Source organism: Genypterus blacodes, unplaced genomic scaffold, assembly GCF_046128005.1.
Source record: "Genypterus blacodes isolate CSIRO-AG114 ecotype Tasmania unplaced genomic scaffold, CSIRO-AGI_Gbla_v1 ptg000045l_1, whole genome shotgun sequence".
NCBI classification, from domain to species: domain Eukaryota; kingdom Metazoa; phylum Chordata; class Actinopteri; order Ophidiiformes; family Ophidiidae; genus Genypterus; species Genypterus blacodes.
Genome location: NW_027466858.1, coordinates 1,106,713 through 1,127,002, shown reverse-complemented (window position 1 = coordinate 1,127,002; position 20,290 = coordinate 1,106,713). Strand labels below are relative to the sequence as shown.

Genomic DNA, 20,290 nt, shown 5'->3' with positions numbered 1-20,290 from the left:
TTTGTTGGTGTAGGAACAGCCTCAGTTTGAAACATGGATGTGGTAATACAGGGATGTGGACAGAAGGAACCGATGTGTACAGCTCATGTCTGACCACAGCAGTGTCGCTTTGTATTGTTATTTCCTGTTTTGACTGTAAGGTTGGTAGGTTTCTTACGTCAAAGACGAGTACCAAATACCAGTGAAGGATGTGGCAAGATCAAGGAGAGTGGTGTTTATGGTTGACCAGACCATGCCAAACTATGCTGGCTTATATTGAATATCAGATGATTAAATGTCTTGATCATTTGAGCATTAGTCTGTCCTTTACTTTTTTACTTGCCTGTAACCATTGGGTTGTCTCAGTACTTTGTTTGAGGTATAGCTAAAGAGAAGTAAGAGGTGTTGTGAAAAGGAAATAAGATGTTCTGGATCATACTTTTCTCTTAAGGGTCAGGTTAGGAGAAATTTCTACAGGGATTATGACGCATTATGGGGAAACGGCAAGATTGGATACGTTTTAGTATCTTGTAATTCTCTGCAATAATGGACCATTGAGAGATCCATTGAAAATCCACTCTCTGGTCGTATGTAAATAATACTTTGTATGTGCCAACAGTGTCTAGTTCACTATGTGCACAGCTGTCAAGGATTATTGACTTGTTATCAGTGTCTCCACCCATCTCTGACTCTGACCCTTATTTTCCAAATATAGCTTCAATTGAATTATGCATTTAACAACCTAACACAATCCAATAATACATTAATCTTTGTCAAAACCTTGTGGTAAATTGTGAAGCCATATTTTGCAATTGATATTGACTAAAGTTGTCTCCCAGTAAAGAAAAAAAGGGAAAAACCATCCAGATTTTCTGTCACTTATACTTTCACCTCACAGGATATCATTTTTCTGCTGCAAAACTGACTCTTGACTTGTTTCCATCTTCTTAATTTGTATTTTTGTCTGTTCAAAGAAAGAGAATGACTATTCAGGACAGCCTCCTGCATCCCTGGATCAAGGTTGGCAGGCTAATCTCTTTCTCCTGAACACAAAAAGCACATTTAATTAGTGTTGTTTTTCTATTTTTATGTTGTGGTATTTATTAATACATTGATTGTTTTAAAACCAGCCAAAAGACACTCAACAGGCACTGAGCCGAAAGGAGTCAGCTGTCAACATGGAAAAATTCAAGAAGTTTGCAGCACGAAGAAAATGGAAAGTAAGTCTTTATTGTTCTTGATGCATACACTCATGTTTCAAGAAAGCTTTTGTCTAGAACACCCCACAGTTATTTTACTTTGATGGCACCGCTGTCCTGCCCGTACCACAATCAGCAGATTTACTGCCAGTGCCTGCTTGAATAGTAGACACCCTGTCTGTTATGGTTTATCATGCCTGACCCATCCCTGCCACTGCTAGCCTGTGGGGAAGGCTGGGATACTTCATCTGTGGTGGCTTGTCGGTGTTGTCATACCATATCTGTGTCACTGCTCTAAGAGCCTGGCACGCGCTCAGCTTCTAGCCCTTCAGATGACTTTGGCTTTATTTACTTACAAAAATTACAAAAATACAGTTGGTGAGTCAGATAGTCGTGCAATATCTCATGCAATAACAAGAAATCAAAGTAAAGTCAGAGAGCATGAGGTTCCCTGTATTCAATACTTGTTCTGTAGGTGTTGATTAATATGCAACTCTTCTTCTTTTTGTCTCTGATATTTCCCAGCAATCTGTTCGACTTATCTCCTTATGCAACCGCCTCTCCCGCTCTTTCCTGTCCCGAAGTAACATGAGCGTGGCACGTAGTGAGGACACATTGGTAAGTGCTGAAAATATATATAAATATATATATATGAAATATAAATATAGGACATGTCCATGTATTTGCTGCATGTCTGCATAAGAAGGCTTGACTGTTATTTGTGATTTAAGTATCAGTTTATGAATTAATCCAAGCAAGCGTGGCTGAGAGGGAAGGATTGCAACCTGGGTGAGAGGTTAAATGATTTGCAAAGCATTACAAGCAGGCCGAGGCCATGTTTCTGGTGCATTGGTAGATCGGAGTAGACATGTTGAAGATGCTGCGCCCCCGTACTTTTCAAAGAGAATTTTGGCAGCATTTGTTTTTGAAGTTGAGGTTACCGAGTGCCATGACAGTCTTCATCGCCAGGTCAGTTTCAGGATTAAATGCATTCTTGACAAGCTCAACCTCTGGTAGGATTTAAGGAACCTCTGTACATTTTGAAACAATGCTTAAAATGTTTGTGTTTAGTCTTAGAGGCTCTGTGTCAGAGGGTAAGAAAGTATTATCATAGCATATTATGCATGGGATGAATAATTAGAGAATCATTCAGAGATAAGGGCCCAAAAAAAGTAAATGCAATTTATTAATAAGTATCAAATGCAGTGCAAAGCTTTTTGTGGAAGAGGAGAGATGCATCTCTTCTCTCTACCAGCTCAGTTTTCCGAGCCTGTCACGGATTGCAGCTGCTGACCTTCAGTCACAAGACCACTTCTGTAATTTGCTGGATACCAACCCCCTTTCTTTGCGCAGTGTGTAGTGTTTATTTGTTGTTGTGATTCCTTTGATCAGGAGTCAGAGGAGTCGAATAAACATAAGAGGTCAAACACAAACACAGTCTGTCATTCATTTGTCTTCGTTTGATAGGGGATTTCTTAAATGGGCGGTCACTTTCAGTTGACTATTATTAGAAACCACGTCTCTAAATAGTTAACTCTGAGGTAAAGCAGGTGGGTAATGCTTTTTAATTCTGCTTCACTCGTTACACCGCTAGTAGGCAATATCCAGATGGGCGACAGCAAAATCCCCAGCAGGGAGTTTGCTGTTCATATATATTTGTGTTTGGTTTCCTCCACTCTGAGATAGTTTAGTCATGGCTCACCCAGCAGGGAGGTTATGGTGAGGAATGCAGCGAGAGTTTCACGCATGGCTGAACAAAACCCCATATCAGTCTTGTTTCCTTCCTCCTTCCTTCGCTCTTTTCCCTTCTGGCTCTTGATGTTTTGTGCAGTAGAGCATTGCAGCCAGGTTCTGTGCTGTCTAGCTGACTCTGGTTGAAGGTTGTTGGATTACATGACATGTTGCACATAGAAGGTCTGTGTTTTTCATCTGAATTGTAGGTGCTGATTTCTCCCCAAGGGGAATTGGTCTTTGTGTTCTCATCACAGATCACCCATGCTTGAGAACTACATCATTGCCAACTCTAAGAGAACCCACAGGAGTGATTCAGGTTTACAATGCCCTATAAACACCTAACATGTATCTGCCTTCCCCACCCATCCAGGATGAGGAAGACTCCTTTGTGATGAAGGCCATCATCCATGCCATAAATGATGACAACGTGCCCGGCCTGCAGCACCTGCTTGGCTCCTTGACCAGTTATGACGTCAACCAGCCCAACAAGGTGAAACACACATGCATGACAATCTTTATAATATTGTTATTAGTTTGATAATGGCTGTGCTTAATCAACCAGCAACTGATTTTGAAGATGTGCTAATTTAGATGCTAGTGGCTACGCTCTCACACAACAGCACCATAACACAAGTGTCGTATTTAATTGAGATCGTGTGTGATTGCCTGTTGACTGAAGAAAATGTGCCTGCATATACCAAGTTATTATATAACAACATTTAAAAGAATTGGATCATTACAGTAAACAGACTACAGTGTGAAATATTAAAATAAAATCTTGCTATTCTGCTATGCTACTTCTTAACAGGGAATTTATTGTGAATTATTTATTTTGTATTATTTATTTATTCATATGCTTTCATAGAATATTGTGTTTTTATGGAGACTATTTAGTTTTCAACATGTTTTCTTCTGGATTTTGTTCCACCTTATTAGCCATTTTTCATCTGTGTTCTAAAGGGGAAGAGATGTGTCTGCTGGTTTACTGTCACATATGTTTACTATGCAACATTGCACAACCACATCAGGAATGCCACACCCCAGCAGAGCTATAAACTATAATTATTGGAATAATGCCTTGGAACACAATGCACCAGAAAGCAAATAAGGCGGGATTGCCACCAGCTGTCTTTGTGTTTTATTGTTACCATTCCACTCTTCAATCATCATAAAGGCATTGAGACTCTAGTGCCATTTCTATATAATTCCTCAATGCGTTCTCTGTTATCTTACCTTCCCAAAGACGTGACTGCAAATATTTGGAGCATCAGAGAAAAGACCCTGTTTGTTGACATTGACAAGTGGGGGGTATATGTGATGGTGTCATGCTCAGGGAAGTGTGGACGAAAAGGGGAGTAGGAAGTCAAAGAGAGTGTAAACAAGAATATTTAGAGATGCAGAAAGGAGAGAGAGATTGTAAAGAACACAGAAAGATAGCACGTGAGAGGGGGCAAAACAGAGTGTTGGCAGTCGGCGGTTGGCAGCTTTCATCACTGCCGAAGCACGTGAACACATTCACAAAAGGTCCTTGTGCCAATCTCACACTCGCTCGCTCTCTGTCGGCGCCCTCCATCCTTCTATCTTCCTCCCTTGATCTTTTCTGCTTTCACAATTGTCTCCTTTTACACACATACATGTGTTGTACCTGAACATTTGGATTGTGAATCACACTTGAGGAAACTTGTAAACACCGTTATATTCACACTATTCTTTATTAAGTGTGGTGGAAAATCAGGCCTGATCTCTTTTATGTATAATTGCTGGTTTCCTGTCACATTTGTGTATACAGCTCTAGATTTAGCACACTTAAAGACAAACAGCTCATTAACAAGCTATGGCCTCTAAGACTGAAATGATAATGTGTGTGTACATGTGCATATTGCAGCATGGGACTCCTCCCCTTCTGATTGCAGCCGACTGTGGTAACATCCAGATCATTGAGGTGCTGATGAGAAAAGGTGCTGAGATACAAGCCCATGATAAGGTGAGTTTACCTAGTATGAATACGACTGAGTCTCAACACGTTATAGACATTGCAGGCATTAATAGTGTAGTAATGAATACTAATGAGTTCACAGCTCATTTGGAGTACACATGCAAAATTGCAACATGCCTCCAGAGTTGAGAGATCATGCAATTGGCGTTCTGAGTGCAGGACCTATACAGCTGTGGGCAGAGTAATGGGTGTTCAGCTCTACAGGGCGGCAAATGCATACTGTATCCCAAATTATCAGTTAAACAGTCAAGGAGGTATATACAGATATATACTATATGAATATGTTGAGCAGTATTTTCAGAGAGGAGCTCATATTTTGTGGCTCCCAGCACAGTCCCAGAATGAAGGCTGAGGAAATGTTAGCTCCCTTCTCACTCGTTCCTCTCCCTCCAGAGTGGAGCCAATGCTATCTACTATGCAGCAAGACATGGCCATGTGGAGACCCTGAAATTCCTTCATCAAAAGAAGTGCCCCCTGGACGTCCAAGATAAGGTGACTCAATACCCCATTTTCTCTCTCCCTGTGTCTCTCACAGGCACACACAGATCCACAGATGCACTCACTTTGAAGCACTCAGCACACTCATCTATCTGCAATTACTCACATACTCCAATCTATGAGCCCCCCCTTGGAACCATTAGTTTTTTTTCTCAAAATGTTGAGAAACAACCACACACAGGAACACAGACACACACAGACACACGCAGAGCACTCCACACCTGGGTATTCTGGCATTTTATCATCTTATTTGCTGTTGCTATAGAAACAGGTCTTACAGAAGATGTGAAAATGGGTGTGTGTGTGCTTGCTGTGTGTATGTGAATGTGTCTGCTTTTGATGCTGGTCTAGCCTCAATTACAAAGCTAGCTAGAGTAAACCAAATCCCCAAAGCATTTCTCTGTGTTTTTGGACATTTTACCCTGTGGCCTCCTCCTCCTCTTCCTCTTTATAATGTGTAACCATGCACTCGTGCAACGCAAGTGAGTCCCTAGATCAGAGCTAATCTGCACTCCAGGCGCTATTCTGATTATTATCTACTTACTTTGAAAGCGTGATTGCAGTTTCATCTTACTTTATATTAAAATCCGAAGATGAGGTGTTATTATTAATGTGAGAAACAAGAGAGCACTCAGTTTCACAGCACAGCAGAACTTTTCACACCATATTTCACTTGTGCTGCAGATTTCTATAACTCTCTAATTAAATCTGTGAAGCTTTTTCAGTCCCCGTCTTGGTAAAGCAGTTTCTCTGCTGTTCTAGCCGACGGCTCCATTTCCATCAAGTCTAGTGACTGCAGAGACAGTCGAGCAAAATCAGAATCAGTCTGGAGAGGAGGAGGTTATTTTTCATAGTTGCTGAATCAGGGGAATTATATGACTAACAGGGATGGGCTTTTCACTGACATTTCTACATACTTCCAAGTACAGAACCACAAGAAATATTGGGAAATGTCACATCTGTGGTTGTCCTCTGTCAAGGATTTGTCTCCTTTTAATTTCATGAAAGTGATTGTTTGGTCTTCTAAGAAATATGCTTTACTCTGGAAACATTTGCTTAACATATCAACCTATCTTTGAACAGTTGAACATTTGACATGAAGTACTGATTTGTAATGTTATTGGTGTATCCTGTAGTCTGGGGAGACGGCTCTTCATGTGGCAGCTCGATATGGCAACGTGGATGTGATCAGCTATCTCTGCAGAATCCAGGCCAATCCAAATTTGACTGACAGGGTGAGTATACACACACACACACACACACACACACACACACACACACACACACACACACACACACACACACACACACACACACACAGACAAACAGCATTGTTACTTTAGTTTTTTTAGACAATCTTTCCTCCATTTGTGCTTGTAGGAGCAGGAAACCCCGCTACATTGTGCTGCCTGGCATGGATACTCAGCAGTTGCCCGGGCCTTGTGCCAGGCAGGCTGCCAGGTCAATGCCCGGAACCGCGAGGGAGAGAGTCCCCTGCTAACGGCTTCGGCTCGGGGGTTCGTAGACATCGTGGAGTGTTTGGTTGAGAACAGGGCTGATGTGGAAGCGACTGACAAGGTAATGAACATTAGGTTTTTTTGACTGACACATACTTAATGAAACTGAGGATTCAGATTTGACCTCCGGCATGTGTGTGTATCTAGGATGGCCACACAGCTCTCCACCTGGCAGTACGGAGGTGCCAGGTCGAAGTTGTCCGCTGCCTCCTCAGACACCACTGTCATCCAGACCACCAGGATCGCCATGGCAATACACCTCTGCACATCGCCTGTAAAGATGGCAACCTGGCCATTGTTATGGCGATATGCAGTGCCAAGACCAGCCTGGACCTCCCCAACAAGGTCAGAATATCTACCAACACCCTATTTTTGAGCCATATTCTTTTGAAATGTTAGACCGATGCCAAGCTACAACCTAATCTGACTTTATTACTTGAACAGAATTATCCTTTTCCCCAAACCTAATTTACTGACAAAGAGCTTTCTGTCTAGACGTTTAGTGAGTGAGAGTTATAGATATATCTGAATTATGTAGCGATAATATCTGAATGGTCCATTTCTGCATTGATTTTGCATTAGTTGCCTATGCAAACTTGGCAAATTTGACAGAAGTCTCGCAAATTACCAATAGATGTTGAATAACCTAATTAAACCCCACTTTTATAAAAGTTACATGCAAAAGAAGACCCACCCTGAAAGAGACCCAAGGACAGTCAAACCTGCTTTCACATACACCCAAGGATGATAAGACCCAATGCATAATTCATAATGCAGCTGACGGCTGCAAATTAACAAACAGATTCCCTTTCAACATGCTCCTCACACCCACCTCACACCAAGAGCCCCTCCATTTCTGGATGATTATGATGCACCATGTGACCAGAGCTGTTAGGGAGTCTGCTTGTATCTACCAGGACAAAGACATATAGACACCCAGGCCAATAGCAGGGGATGAGACCCAATTAGACATTAATAGATAAATAATTAGATACAATTTGAACCAGACCCAACTTGAGTCCCACGTTGGTTCCTTGGAAACGTGTGGACCCATGTTTGGGTTTCTGAAACTCAATAACAGCAAGTGTTGTCCAAGATATCCCAGGCCTTAACATTGACCAGACTAAAGTCATCATTTACGTTTGAGTTTAAACATTAAACAACAGACAGAGTATGTACTTATATTACAGGGTTGTTGTCTTTGTAAAATGTATAATGTGGGGTATTTCATGTTGGTAATGCTTTAGTTAGTCTCTCTATCCAGCAGGGCGCTCTGGGAAGACACAATTCAAATTTACACGTCTCAAATTTCCTGTGAATGTGTTTGCACCACACATTTTAATGTATTATATGGGATTGTTTTTCAAAGACCCTCAGCTTTCCGAAATACGAAGAGATTTTATCGCAGAGCTGCTCACTGAGAAGTGATGTGTATCTTGAGAAGACTGTACAGTCTGAGATTGGTAATTTATTCATTACTTTCAGTTTTTGCTTGTTTCTTTAGGCCTAGCTCAAGCAGCGTGTCACACAGCACTGACCCTGGGCCTGGATCTGTTTTCATTGTAGGCACTGAAAGGGAAAATATGAAAGATGGAAATTAAATTAGCTTCTACACCGTTTACAGCTGAGTAGAATATGTTAAATGCTTCTTTCAATCATCACAAATAGAGTTCCACTTGAAATGCTGCTTTCAAAGTTGATGATTATTGCAGAAATAGTTAATATGCCGCATCTTCAGGTTAATGAGAGTCATGTATTCAATCATTCTTCAAAGTATTTCTTATATGTGGACTGCGACTGGTTTATCTCCAACCTTAAGACATTATTGTCACCTGTTATTAAATAGAAGCTTTCTCTGTCTTTGTGCAGTATGGGAGAACTCCCCTCCACCTGGCAGCTAATAATGGCAGTCTTGAAGTTGTCCGACATCTTTGCCTGGCTGGAGCCAATATTGAAGCTGTCACTAACGTAAGTCCCCACTGAGCCTTTTTTCTCCCCACATTCTCCTTTTAACTTGCAGGTGAAAGCCAAGTGAGGAATGCACGGTGGAGGCTGTGGGTAATTGTCAAAGCAGAGATATGTGTGTGTGTGTACACCCTTCATTCATGTTACTTAGTATGTAGTTATTTGTGTTGCAAGTTCTTACTGTGCAACACACACTCCTAAAAACAGACATGGATGAAGTAATGACAATGAAAAATGTGGTTAAGTGTTTACTGTCACAGTGTTCATTAGAGCAACTTCAAATGTAATACATGAGTAATTTGCATTCATTTCATATTTAACATTAAACATTTCATGACATTATCTTCTGTTCTGCCATATTTTAGATGATTCTTTTAACATATTTAACGCTCAAGGCAATATTTCCTCCTAATCTAGAGAGTAATTATGTTGGCTGCTTTCATTCACATGTAATCACATATGAATGATGTGCAACATTAAAGAATGAAGCAATTCTTAATAGGCGTCCATCCCGAATGCACCACACTGAGGTTTCTCCTCCTCTCCCAGTATAGCCGAGCTGTTAATATTGTATGACATCTGATGTGGCATACATTTTTAATCTAAAAAGCATACATTGAGATGTATATTTAATTGCTCAGTGGCTTACGGTCAGTGGTTTGTTGTTGAGCAGCTGATGGAGGATAAACTTAGGCCTCCACTGTTAACTTAAATTCTGGTTTGAATCCAATTCTTCCAATATCCTGCCAGTCATCAAAGGTGTCTTTGTCCAATATCTCCTGTCACTCTGCCCTGTACGGTCAAACTCTGTTATGACTACATAGAACTTAAACTATGCTTAAAAAGTCAAGTGTCCTGTAAGGAAGGATGAGTGATGGATGAGTTTCAGATGCTACGTTCACAGGTGCAATCTTAATTGTAAAAATGAGAGATTATTTTGCATTGCATTTCAAGCTGTCTTCAGTATTTGTTGTTGCTAAGCAGTAATATTATAAATTGCCATGCTACCATCTGCAAGAATAGGATTTCATGTATTTGCTCGTGTATTAATTTACACTAAGGGCTTGAATTTCAAAAGCTGCACTTCATTTACATTTACAATTATAGCATTTATTTTATTCAAGCAGTGTAATGGTCAGAGTTCAGGGGCCTCCTTTAAAAACACATTGCATAGAATCCCAACTAAATCCTTGCGTCATGTTTAAAATCAAAGTCAGATGTATTAAACCTTGCGCACACACATTTATATGCAGGTTCCACTTTATACTGTAAATCACAACTGACGTGACCCTCATGTATCCCGCTACACTCCCACAATTTATGATAGCATCCACTGCAGATGAATTCATGCATATTGAAGCGAGCCAGTGTGACACCGCTCAGAATGCCGACGTCTCAACCTAAGACCGAAAGAAAAACTTTGCGGAGGCAGGAATTTATGTACTTATGCGAGGTGGAAATGAGGAAAAATGTTTTGTTTTTGTCGGCCGCAGCAGTGGGATAACAAATAAAAAAAAGTCGAGTGAAGTTAGAAATGAGTTGAGTGGGAGAATGGTGCGGCCGCTGTTACTGATTAGCATTATGAAAGAATGGAGTCTGTTGTTCTGTTGCCTCTTTAAAAGACACTGCATAACTTCTTCCTGGATTGGTGTGCATGTGTTGGATGATAGAGTTAGGAGAGTTTTGGTTTTCTCACATTCCTGCAGCATTTTAGCAGCTCTGTGTACTCACACCACGGGCGACTCTGCACAGCTCATCTGTGCTCCGAGAGTTTAGGAACGGAGTGTGGAGCACATGGGGAGCAGACAGGTGGTGAATTTCTGCGTATATTGTAATTTATTGAGAACTTTGGTGGATGAACCATAAGGATGCTATTGCAGAAGTCAGGTCTTGAGGAGATTAATACGTGGATGAGAGTTTCTCTGGCTCAGAAGGAGAGGCAGGATCGGAGACCAGCTTATTTTCTGACCCCAAAAGCATGAGACTTCAGCAGAAGGAAAACAATACACAGACACAGACACAGCTGCAAACCGGAATATCTGTCATTGATCTGTTTTCACATTTAGATAAAGTGACAGGATCTGTTCAAAACAAACCCAGCTGGAGCACCATTTGCTGCCTAGGAAGTGGGAAGCAACCTGTGGGTGTTAGAGGCTGTCCAGGCTTTTCCCTCTGAAAAAGCGTCCAGGGCAGATGGCTGATTTAGTGAAAGAGACGGAGACAAGAAAGTTGTTCAGATTTTATTGCATCAGTGTGCTGTGGGGGGAATGGAGAGATGAATTAGAGCTCAGGCACAGTGCTTGTGTGTCTTCCATGATTGATAGTTTTTTCCCGTTCATACAACACAGCTCCTTTTAAGATGGTTGTCTGAAATATGTAACCCTGACGATAGCTCCGGGTCCCAGTCCTGTCAAATTGTTTGGCTCTGTGGTTCACAATCTTGGTCCTCATCAGCTCTGCAAATTTGCTGTATGTTCCAAAGAGCTCTCCTCCTTTGACCCCCGCCTCACCCCTACACCCTTCCTACCAGGGAGAGTGAGACAGAGAATGGAAGGAGACGAGGAGGGGAGGAGAGGACGCCAGTAATGGACTGTTGTCTTTCCTGTTCTGCCATATGCAGCATTGATGAATGAGGAAATGTCTCTAACTGAGGTTTTACTCTTTCAGCAACACAGATCACAACTCACACAAAAGTATGCAATATTGATGGATTGATCTATTATAGTTTATTATTTTATTTATGAGCTGAGCTGAATTCCATTGGATGTTACATCTGCTGCAGTGTTCTTGAAAAGAAGATATTCAAGGACATATAGAATGAAGTCAAATCCTCTGCCCCCCCCCCTCTGGTAGCTACTGACCAACTAAGGGTGACCTGAGCCTAATGTAAGCCTAAAACCTTGGCTGGCTAATCTCTCTACCGCACTACAGACTGTGATTACTTCCTGTTTATATCTGCAATTATGCACAGGCAAGGTATCATGAGAGTAAGTAGGTTTGTCTTTGAGATTTAGAGATTACAAGAGAATTGGCCTCCTTGACAGTTGCAGGGAGTTTACTCCAGAGAAAATGATCCTGTTAAGAGAAGGCTCTACCTCCTGCATGGTCCTCGGAACAACAATGGCCAAGGAGGAAGGACCAATAATGTCTCTCCTGGGATCTTAGGGCCTGTTAAGGAATGTATGGGGGTTTATTAAGTTTAGAGGAGCCAAGCCCTGAAATATTTTATATGTAAGAAGCAGAACCTTAATATCTGACCTGGTATTGATTGGAAGCAGTGTTATGAATATGCTGCAGTTCAGAGCAGTATAAAAAATGTACCTGCTACCCTGCAATTTCTCACTAATGTAAAATGTCAATAACACAACATATGAGACACATGAACGCATCCCAAGTGGACTTTCTTTTTGTAGCAGATTTGTATATAAAGTATGTATTTTCCCTGCGTATCTAATTTTGTGTCTCTCTTGCAGGATGGGAAGACAGCTGAGGACTTGGCTTCAAGTGAACAACATGAACACATAGTTGTGTTGCTGGGCAAGCTTAAAAAGGTAGATTTACTCACACACACTAATTAAAACAGAATCTTGGGGAGAAAAGAGGAAAAACTGGTATCCGAGTCGCTCCTCACACTTTGTCTATTTCAGTGCAGAGGTGTGGAAAGAGGTGTTTCCACCAGGAATGTGCTATACTGCACATAATATAACATAATCCCACCATTTGTAGACTTTCTGTTAACACTACCCTTAGGGAGAGATCAGAATTAGGATGTCTATCAGGTACTCAAATAATTCTAAAACTTTTTCCTACTTTTCCTAGAACATTCTGCTGCCTTGCCAACGGCTTCACTGTTACGCCGATGGTTGTACTACAGTATATGTCAAGTTTTGTCATGTTTCAGTGCATATGACTGAACTGCTTCAGCCTGAGATGCATATGTATTATTCATATATATTCTTTACATTCAGGGGATTGTGAAAGCAGCTACCATGGATCAGTCATCCTCTGCACACGCTGAGCTATTTTAAAAATGACTTGGCACACTGATGGCAAATTTTGAGGAGAAAAAGATTTGCCCGGAACTCATTAGAAACCAAAATCCCATGCAGGAAACACTCTGACAGAAAACAAGCTTATCTATGTCAAAATGAAAAGTTGTTCACAGAATCACTCAAAGAAGACATCATTATTTCCCAATGTGTTAGTTGGCATTAGTTGGAATCCAGGGTGGGAGGATGGAGTGTTTTCCACATCCCACTCAAACACTCACAATGTATGAGGCCACTTTTGATATGACTCATCTGTCATGGTTAAAATGTGTGTTGCATATTATTTAATGTGATCACTTTAAATGGCAGTGGAGGCAGCCGGCTGAGGACTTTTGTTGTTCTACACTTGTACACAGCTACACAGCACATGTTCAGCGAATTTATATTACGGTTGTGTTATTCACCAGATACATAAGGGTTTCTTGAGACGCTCCGGAACAAACTGGCTCTTCTGAAGCGTTCCGAGGGTTCCTTTTGGGGAGACAGTGAACGACTAGACTGTCTAGCTAATAGCAAAGAATCTTCTAGGCAGACTGATTACTGTGTGGGAGTCTGTTCTGAGTTCATCTATATGGGTTCTCAAATGAAAACCTTTTTGTTTCTGTGTCAGGACAACCACAAGCAGAACTACATCCAACAACTGCGGCCCACTCAGACAGTCCAGCCCAGGATTAAGCTGAAGCTGTTTGGCCACACGGGGGCTGGAAAGAGCACCCTGCTGGAGTCTCTGAAGTGTGGCATCCTGCGCAGCTTCTTCAGGAGGAGGAGACCACGTATGAGCAACACAGCCCGCCACCCCAACTCCCCTATCAACTCCAAACCTGCTGGTAGGTGCCTGTTGGGTCTGGGGAAGCTGCAATCATCCTTCCTACAATGTACTTTGTAGTGTCTTACCTCCCATGGGCTGGGAACCAAAAACACAGATCTGCCATAGATAGTTTGTACAAAATTATTATTCAGTGAATTTGTTCATTGAAATGGTAAAACATTTATGTCAAAATCTAAATGTGTTGACCATGTAAAGCCAAATCCACACACACAGTAATTGAAGAAGTTGAATTCAACCCCGAAACTATTTGCTTGTAACTTCTCTGTTCATATCAGCTATAAATTAACCTTTAATGACTACAAAAACAGAACGTTGATAACTTGGATAGAGTCGTTCTCTGTCCCTTCATTGAAAGACTTCTTCTTCTTCTTCTTTTTTTAGTGGAGTGCCAGCAGCTCTGCTTTCTGTTAAGTAAATATTTGGTGGTGGAGAGTGAGAAGTAGATGAGAATGGAAACATGAAGCAAGTTAGCAAATATTCAGAGATTGTTGTTTGTATCCAGCCCGTATAACACACAGTCTTGAGGAATAAAAGATGGAAACTGGTCTTGTGCAACTTCTGATACTGGAAAAGCAGATTTGATGCATCCCTGTGCTCGGTACAAGCAGATGTAACAGTTATGAAAATAGCCTACAGATCAAAAGACAGGCTTGTAAGATCCCTGATTCAAATCGCTCAACTGACTCGACAAATATTGAAGGGAAACCTGTCTTCCACCCCTTGTTCTATTTCAAACTGATGTCAGAATAACCAAACCAAACCATCTCCATTCAGATCATGTAACATCTCAAACTGTTGGGTGCCACCTACTCTTACTCTAAAAATGTATCCTACTCTTTGAAAGCCCTCACAATGAAACCCTCTGAAGTAAATACTGCCCGACTGTCACCATTACCTCCCCTACTACATAACCCGGCGTCTCCATTACTCCAGTAACCTAAACTGCAATCTTAAAGCTGAAAGGAGTTGATGCTTTCTCCTGCTCCTACACAGAGCAATTGGTCTGGGTTAAGACTCCCTGACGTGTTCGCTGAAGTGTAGCAAACATGTTCAAGCACACATTCAGACACTTTGTCCCTATTTCAGTCACTCTCTGTGTGTGTGTGCTCTCTCTCTCACACGTCCCCACAGTTGTGTTCCCTTTAACCACTCTATTTAGTGATGTGGTGCCCGGTCAGATAATAGTCAATTAAATGAGCCGTATATAGATCTACTCATCCCATCCTCCACACTGTGAACATCTCTAGCGTCTTTAAGTGCTTGCTCGTGATCTTTTAATTGAAGATGGATACCGTAATGGTCTATTGACTGTGTTATATGTGTAGCAAAATACCAAGCGAGTCTGCAGCCCAACACAAAGAAGCAGGCCTGAGAGTGAACGCGTCGTGTCATGATACCTATTTGTGCCACTCATTGATTTCTATACCAGCAAACCAAACAAAACCATCACTTATGTTCCTTTCTTAGCGTGTAAGATGCTTGTCAACACATACAGTATATGCATTGATGGCCTTTAAGGTTATTTGTGCTCACTCTTGCATGTGGAATGACATCTTAAAAGTAAAGACACTGTGCATCGCTTGAATGCAGCCTAGGGTTTTCATTTAGTTGACATTTGTAAATTATTGTCTTATCAAGTTTGTTTTTCATGTGCCTTAGACAGCAGCCAGACAGGATGTCACAAAAGCGAGACGCAGATCAATGACAGAAATTAATTGAGGATATTATAACCACAGTATTCTGTTCTTCTACCGGTAACGTCTGTCTGTCTGAACCATTTCTCTATTTCCCTCGTGTAATTGCAGGACAGGCATCTGATCGCAGTCTCCTGACAAACACAAGATTGTAGTCAATTAATTATACAAGCACTGAAATAATTTGAGTGAAATAAAGTCTGGGGTGAAGCTTTTTTTAGTTTGTGGTTTGGACACTGTGAGCAGTGACTCATTGTTGACACAACAAAGAGATGAGCATTCCTTGTGTATTCCCCAGAGTGCATTGCACATCACTGAGCTGCAGCATGCTTTTGTAGCTTGGTTGTTATAAGGCTCAGTCAGGCATGTATTGGACCGGTGTATTCTCTTTTGAGATGTATTTGTTTGGCCCAGATATGATTTTTGAAGGCCACAGCTCGATGCCTGAAAGTGTGAAAACAGAACTGCTGTGTAAATTCAGAGTTTGAAGAAAATCAGACAAATACAGCTAACACCTCCAAAACAGGTGTGTTATCTGGGTGTAAGGAGCTCCATTTCAACATGAGGTTAACCGTGGCCGGTGCAAACTAAACTATAACCATGCATAATATAAGTGTGTTAAAATATAACAACATAAAACTTGGAAATCAATGTCACTTTGTAATCCCTGGTTACCTAATAATGAGCCAGTTTGTAACTAAAGTAGTACAAAATGCAGAAATGCCATTTTCTGGCACCCAGCGTGTGTCGAGGAGGATGCTGCTTATTAGTGACTTTATTTACAATAGAACAGCACCCCCATGTGTTAGCAAGAGTAAAACCACATTTAGATGTATCCAAATTTAGTTTAGAGTCAAACAAAGCACCCCGCTAAACTGTTAAGTCTGACGTTGGTTTTGAGACTGATAATCTGCAACACCTCCTCATGTCAACTATCCTCTGTCTCCAGTATCAGTGAGCATTTCCAACCTGTACCCGGGCTGTGAGAACGTGAGCGTGCGGAGTCGCAGCATGATGTTTGAGCCCAGTCTGACAAAGGGCGTCCTGGAGGTCTTCTCCCCAACCCACGGTGGCCTGTCCACAGCTGACGACCAGGCCACCAAGGCCATCGACATCCAGCACGCCAACATCCACGGTGAGAACAAGAGAGAGGCAGATATGGAATGAAAGCCACAGACATCATCAGAGTTGTTTTTGGTTATTAAGCTTTGAGTAGTCGTAGTAAAACTTCGATCTTCACAATAAAGGAACTTGCCTGCTCATTAATCTCACAAACACCTCTCCACTTTGTCTCCTCGCCCTGCAGGTGTTGGGGATTTCAGTGTATGGGAGTTTTCGGGGAACCCAGTCTATTGCTGCTCCTACGACTACTTTGCGGCCAACGATGTCATCGCCATCCACCTGGTGCTCTTCAGCCTGGAGGAATCGTACGAGATCCAGCTAGGCCACATCACCTACTGGCTCAATCTGCTGAAAGCCCTCACGCTGCCCCAGGACAACATTGGTAAGGACTGACAGCAAGAATAACACCGTGTGGATGTAACCTATAAAGTTAAGCCTACAGAAGTTTCACTCGTTTGTGTGTGTGTGTGTGTGTGTGTGTGTGTATGCCTGTCTTGCATCAGCTTTTGGAGGTCGTATCCAGCAGCCCCTTGTGGTGGTCCTGGTGGCCACACATGCTGACCTGGCAGACGTCCCTAGAGCTTTTTCTGGAGACTTTAGCTACGATAAGGAAAAGGTGCTGCTCAAGGAAGTCAAGAACAGGTAAGGACACCACACACACACACCACACCACAGCACACAGGAGGTTATCTGCTCACAGCGCATGAAGGGAAGCTCCTGTAGGACAAGGACAGGAAGAAAGAGTGATTCTTGATAAAAAAGGATATGGTGAAAAGTTTTACTCTGAACAAACTGCATGTATGTTGCTGTATGTTCTATTGTAGATTTGGGAATGACCTAGAAATCTATGACAAGCTCTTTATCGTGGATGCTGGAGCCTCCAATTCCAAAGACATGAAGCTCCTGAGGAGTTACCTTCAGGAACTTCGTACCAACATCATCTCGGTGAGCTCCACACACGCACGCACGCACGCACGCACGCACGCACGCACGCACGCACGCACGCACGCACGCACGCACGCACGCACGCACGCACGCACGCACACACACACACACAGGTTCTATTGTTTGTGTGCATAGTGTTCATTCTTTGTAGGAAGATATACTCATCAAATTCAGATATGTGATTGTGGATCAATAAGATAACGATATATGAAGCCACTTACTGTGTGTGTGTGTCCACTCGTCCTTTGTGGGTGCAGAGGTGCAGTCCCATGACGTTGCTGTCGGAGCGCTTGCTGGCCACGCTGCCAACCTGGAGGAAGCTGAGCGGACCCAACCAGCTGACGTCATGGCAGCAGTTTGTCAGCGACGTCCAGGAACACATCAACCCCCTGGTCAGCCAGGATCACCTCCGCACCATGGCCCTGCAGCTCCACAGCATGGGAGAGGTGAGCAGAAACTCTGTTCAGCTTCAATCCACAGTAGCTACAAAGCCATTTATAAATTCTGAGATTAGTTTTTTGAGGTTAGGAGCATCACAGAAAAGAAAAGAAGCTTTGACTTGTATTGTTTCTCTGACGCCTCTCTGTCAGTTCACCACTCTGCCACCAGGGTTCGCTCTTTCTCCATCATTGTTAAGTGTCCACACAAATTCAGTAAGACAAAGGAATAACTGCCAACTTACTGAAGCATTTTCTTCTTTTTTGAGCTCAGATAAAGCACAATGGGTGTCTTGTTGCATGTTCATTGTGTCCCTGCTCTCTCATTCACACACACTGTTTACTTATTTATGCGTTGGTCCAATGTTTACTCTTCCTCTATCATGTTTTCTGTCCCAATGGTTTCTTTCCCTTGCTCTGTCTTTCTCTACACCTTCTCTGGATTTCTTCTCTTGTCCCCTCTACAGATCAACATCATGCAGAGTGAGACGGTACAGGATGTGGTGCTGTTGGAGCCACGTTGGTTATGTAGCAACGTCCTAGCCAGGTTGCTATCCATGGAGACGCCCAAGGCCATACACCACTACAGGGGTCGCTACAGGCTGGAGGAGGTGCAGGCGCTGGCACCCGAGAGCGACGTGGACGAGCTGCTGCAGATACTGGACGCCATGGACGTGTGCGCCCGCGACATGGCCAATCCTTTTATGGTGGACGTACCCGCTCTCATCAAGACTAATGGCCTCCATCGCTCGTGGACGGAAGAAGAGGAGGAGGAGTCGATGCTATACGGTGGAGTACGTCTGGTCCCTGCTGAGCACATAACGGCCTTCCCCTGTGGCTTATTTCACAAACTGCAAGTCAACCTTTGTCGCTGGAGCCACCAGCACAAGCCTGAAGAGGAGGGCGGGGAGGATATGGACGGATACATCCACCTCTGGACCAACGGTGCTAAGGTGAGTCAGGCAGGAGCCGAGGCCATGGTCTCGTTGGTCAATCACGGCCAGGGGCTGGAGATCCAAGTGCGCGGGCACGAATCGGAGCGGGCCAAGTGTTACATGTTGCTGGACACCATTTGTAGTATAACAGAGAACCTCCTGGCCTCCACGCTCCCCGGACTGCTTACAGCCAAATACTATCTGAGCCCTCAGCAGATGCGAGAACATCACGCCCCCATCATGATCTACCAACCCAAAGATTTCTTCCGGGCTCAGGTCCAGCGAGAAAACTCCCTCACCAACACCATGGGCGGCTACAGAGAGAGCTTCAGCAGCATCCTGGCCTTTGGCTGCGCTGAGGTTTACCAACAGGGGACTTTAGGAACGGACATCCACATATCAGACGTTCCCCTATTGGCCCGTAGGAAGCTCTGCCGCATGCTCGACCCCCCGGACGCTTTAGGCAAAGACTGGTGCCTTTTGGCCATGAACTTGGGCCTGACGGAGTTAGTGGCCAAACACAGCAACGGGACCCCCAACGGCACCCCCGAGCTCGACTCCAGCCCGGAGCTGCCGCAGGCCCCGCTGCCGCCCAGCCCCACAGCAGCTCTGCTCCAGGAGTGGAGCGGGCGGGCAGACAGCACCGTCGGCGTTCTGATGGCCAAGCTGAGGGAGCTGGGCCGCCGAGACGTGGCCGACTTCCTGCTTAAAGTTTCGCCCGTTTTCCGGGTCAACACGGAAGCGGTGGGAGGCGCCGCCACCGGCTACGTCCCCACCTGTAACGGAGGAACGTCTTACAACTCCATCAGCTCTGTTGTGTCGCGCTGAAGTAACCAGGGTTTGTCCCAGAGATACAGAGGGTGGAGTGACGTCACAGCTGTGTGAACAAAGTGCAATCCTGGCCAGAGTGTTTAGCTGCTCGTCCCTTTTTTTCTCCGTGAAGGTGCGATAACCTGTGAACCAGATGTTGTGTTTGTGCTGTCCATGCCTGTATTGCCGACCCTTTCCCTCCTCTATGAATGTTGTTAATGAGCCGGTCGTCCTGAGCTCCAAAGAGGAATTCTGTGCTTTACTGATTTGTATTCTATTCTTAATATGTCGTGCTGCTCTTTTTAATACACAGCCCCCCCCCCCCAGTGCACATCCATGTCCACCATTCTTACAGCTGAAGGATACATGATGAGATGATCGGCGGTAATATTGTGTTGTTTTCTAAGGAGTCGGTCGGTGCTTTGGCAGCTCTGATTCTCCATTTCGCTGCTGCACTCAAGATTTGTAGTAATTCAACCTTGAGCTGTTTGCCAATGAGCTTTCAAACATGCACCCGATGACAGAAGAACTGTATTTGAAGTTTAAAGGTTGTACAGTGCCGTCTACTGGTGTTATTAAGG

At 43.3% G+C, this 20,290-nt stretch overlaps 1 protein-coding gene across 3 annotated transcripts in view; it reads left to right on the top strand.

Annotated features, from left to right (window-relative positions):
- dapk1 (death-associated protein kinase 1) overlaps positions 1-20,030 on the top strand; it is a 48,324-nt gene extending 28,294 nt beyond the window's left edge. For all 3 annotated transcript variants that reach the window (XM_076149326.1, XM_076149328.1, XM_076149327.1), the window contains exons 9-26: positions 954-999; positions 1,110-1,199; positions 1,704-1,796; positions 3,283-3,402; positions 4,798-4,896; positions 5,302-5,400; positions 6,543-6,641; positions 6,787-6,984; positions 7,071-7,268; positions 8,793-8,891; positions 12,362-12,439; positions 13,548-13,764; positions 16,410-16,595; positions 16,767-16,964; positions 17,086-17,224; positions 17,407-17,527; positions 17,785-17,973; positions 18,432-20,030. In XM_076149326.1, the coding sequence (XP_076005441.1) occupies positions 954-999; positions 1,110-1,199; positions 1,704-1,796; positions 3,283-3,402; positions 4,798-4,896; positions 5,302-5,400; positions 6,543-6,641; positions 6,787-6,984; positions 7,071-7,268; positions 8,793-8,891; positions 12,362-12,439; positions 13,548-13,764; positions 16,410-16,595; positions 16,767-16,964; positions 17,086-17,224; positions 17,407-17,527; positions 17,785-17,973; positions 18,432-19,727 (3,565 nt within the window). In that variant the 3' untranslated portion in view covers positions 19,728-20,030. The remainder of the gene's footprint in view (positions 1-953; positions 1,000-1,109; positions 1,200-1,703; positions 1,797-3,282; positions 3,403-4,797; positions 4,897-5,301; positions 5,401-6,542; positions 6,642-6,786; positions 6,985-7,070; positions 7,269-8,792; positions 8,892-12,361; positions 12,440-13,547; positions 13,765-16,409; positions 16,596-16,766; positions 16,965-17,085; positions 17,225-17,406; positions 17,528-17,784; positions 17,974-18,431) is intronic.
- The last annotated feature ends 260 nt before the right edge of the window (positions 20,031-20,290 follow it).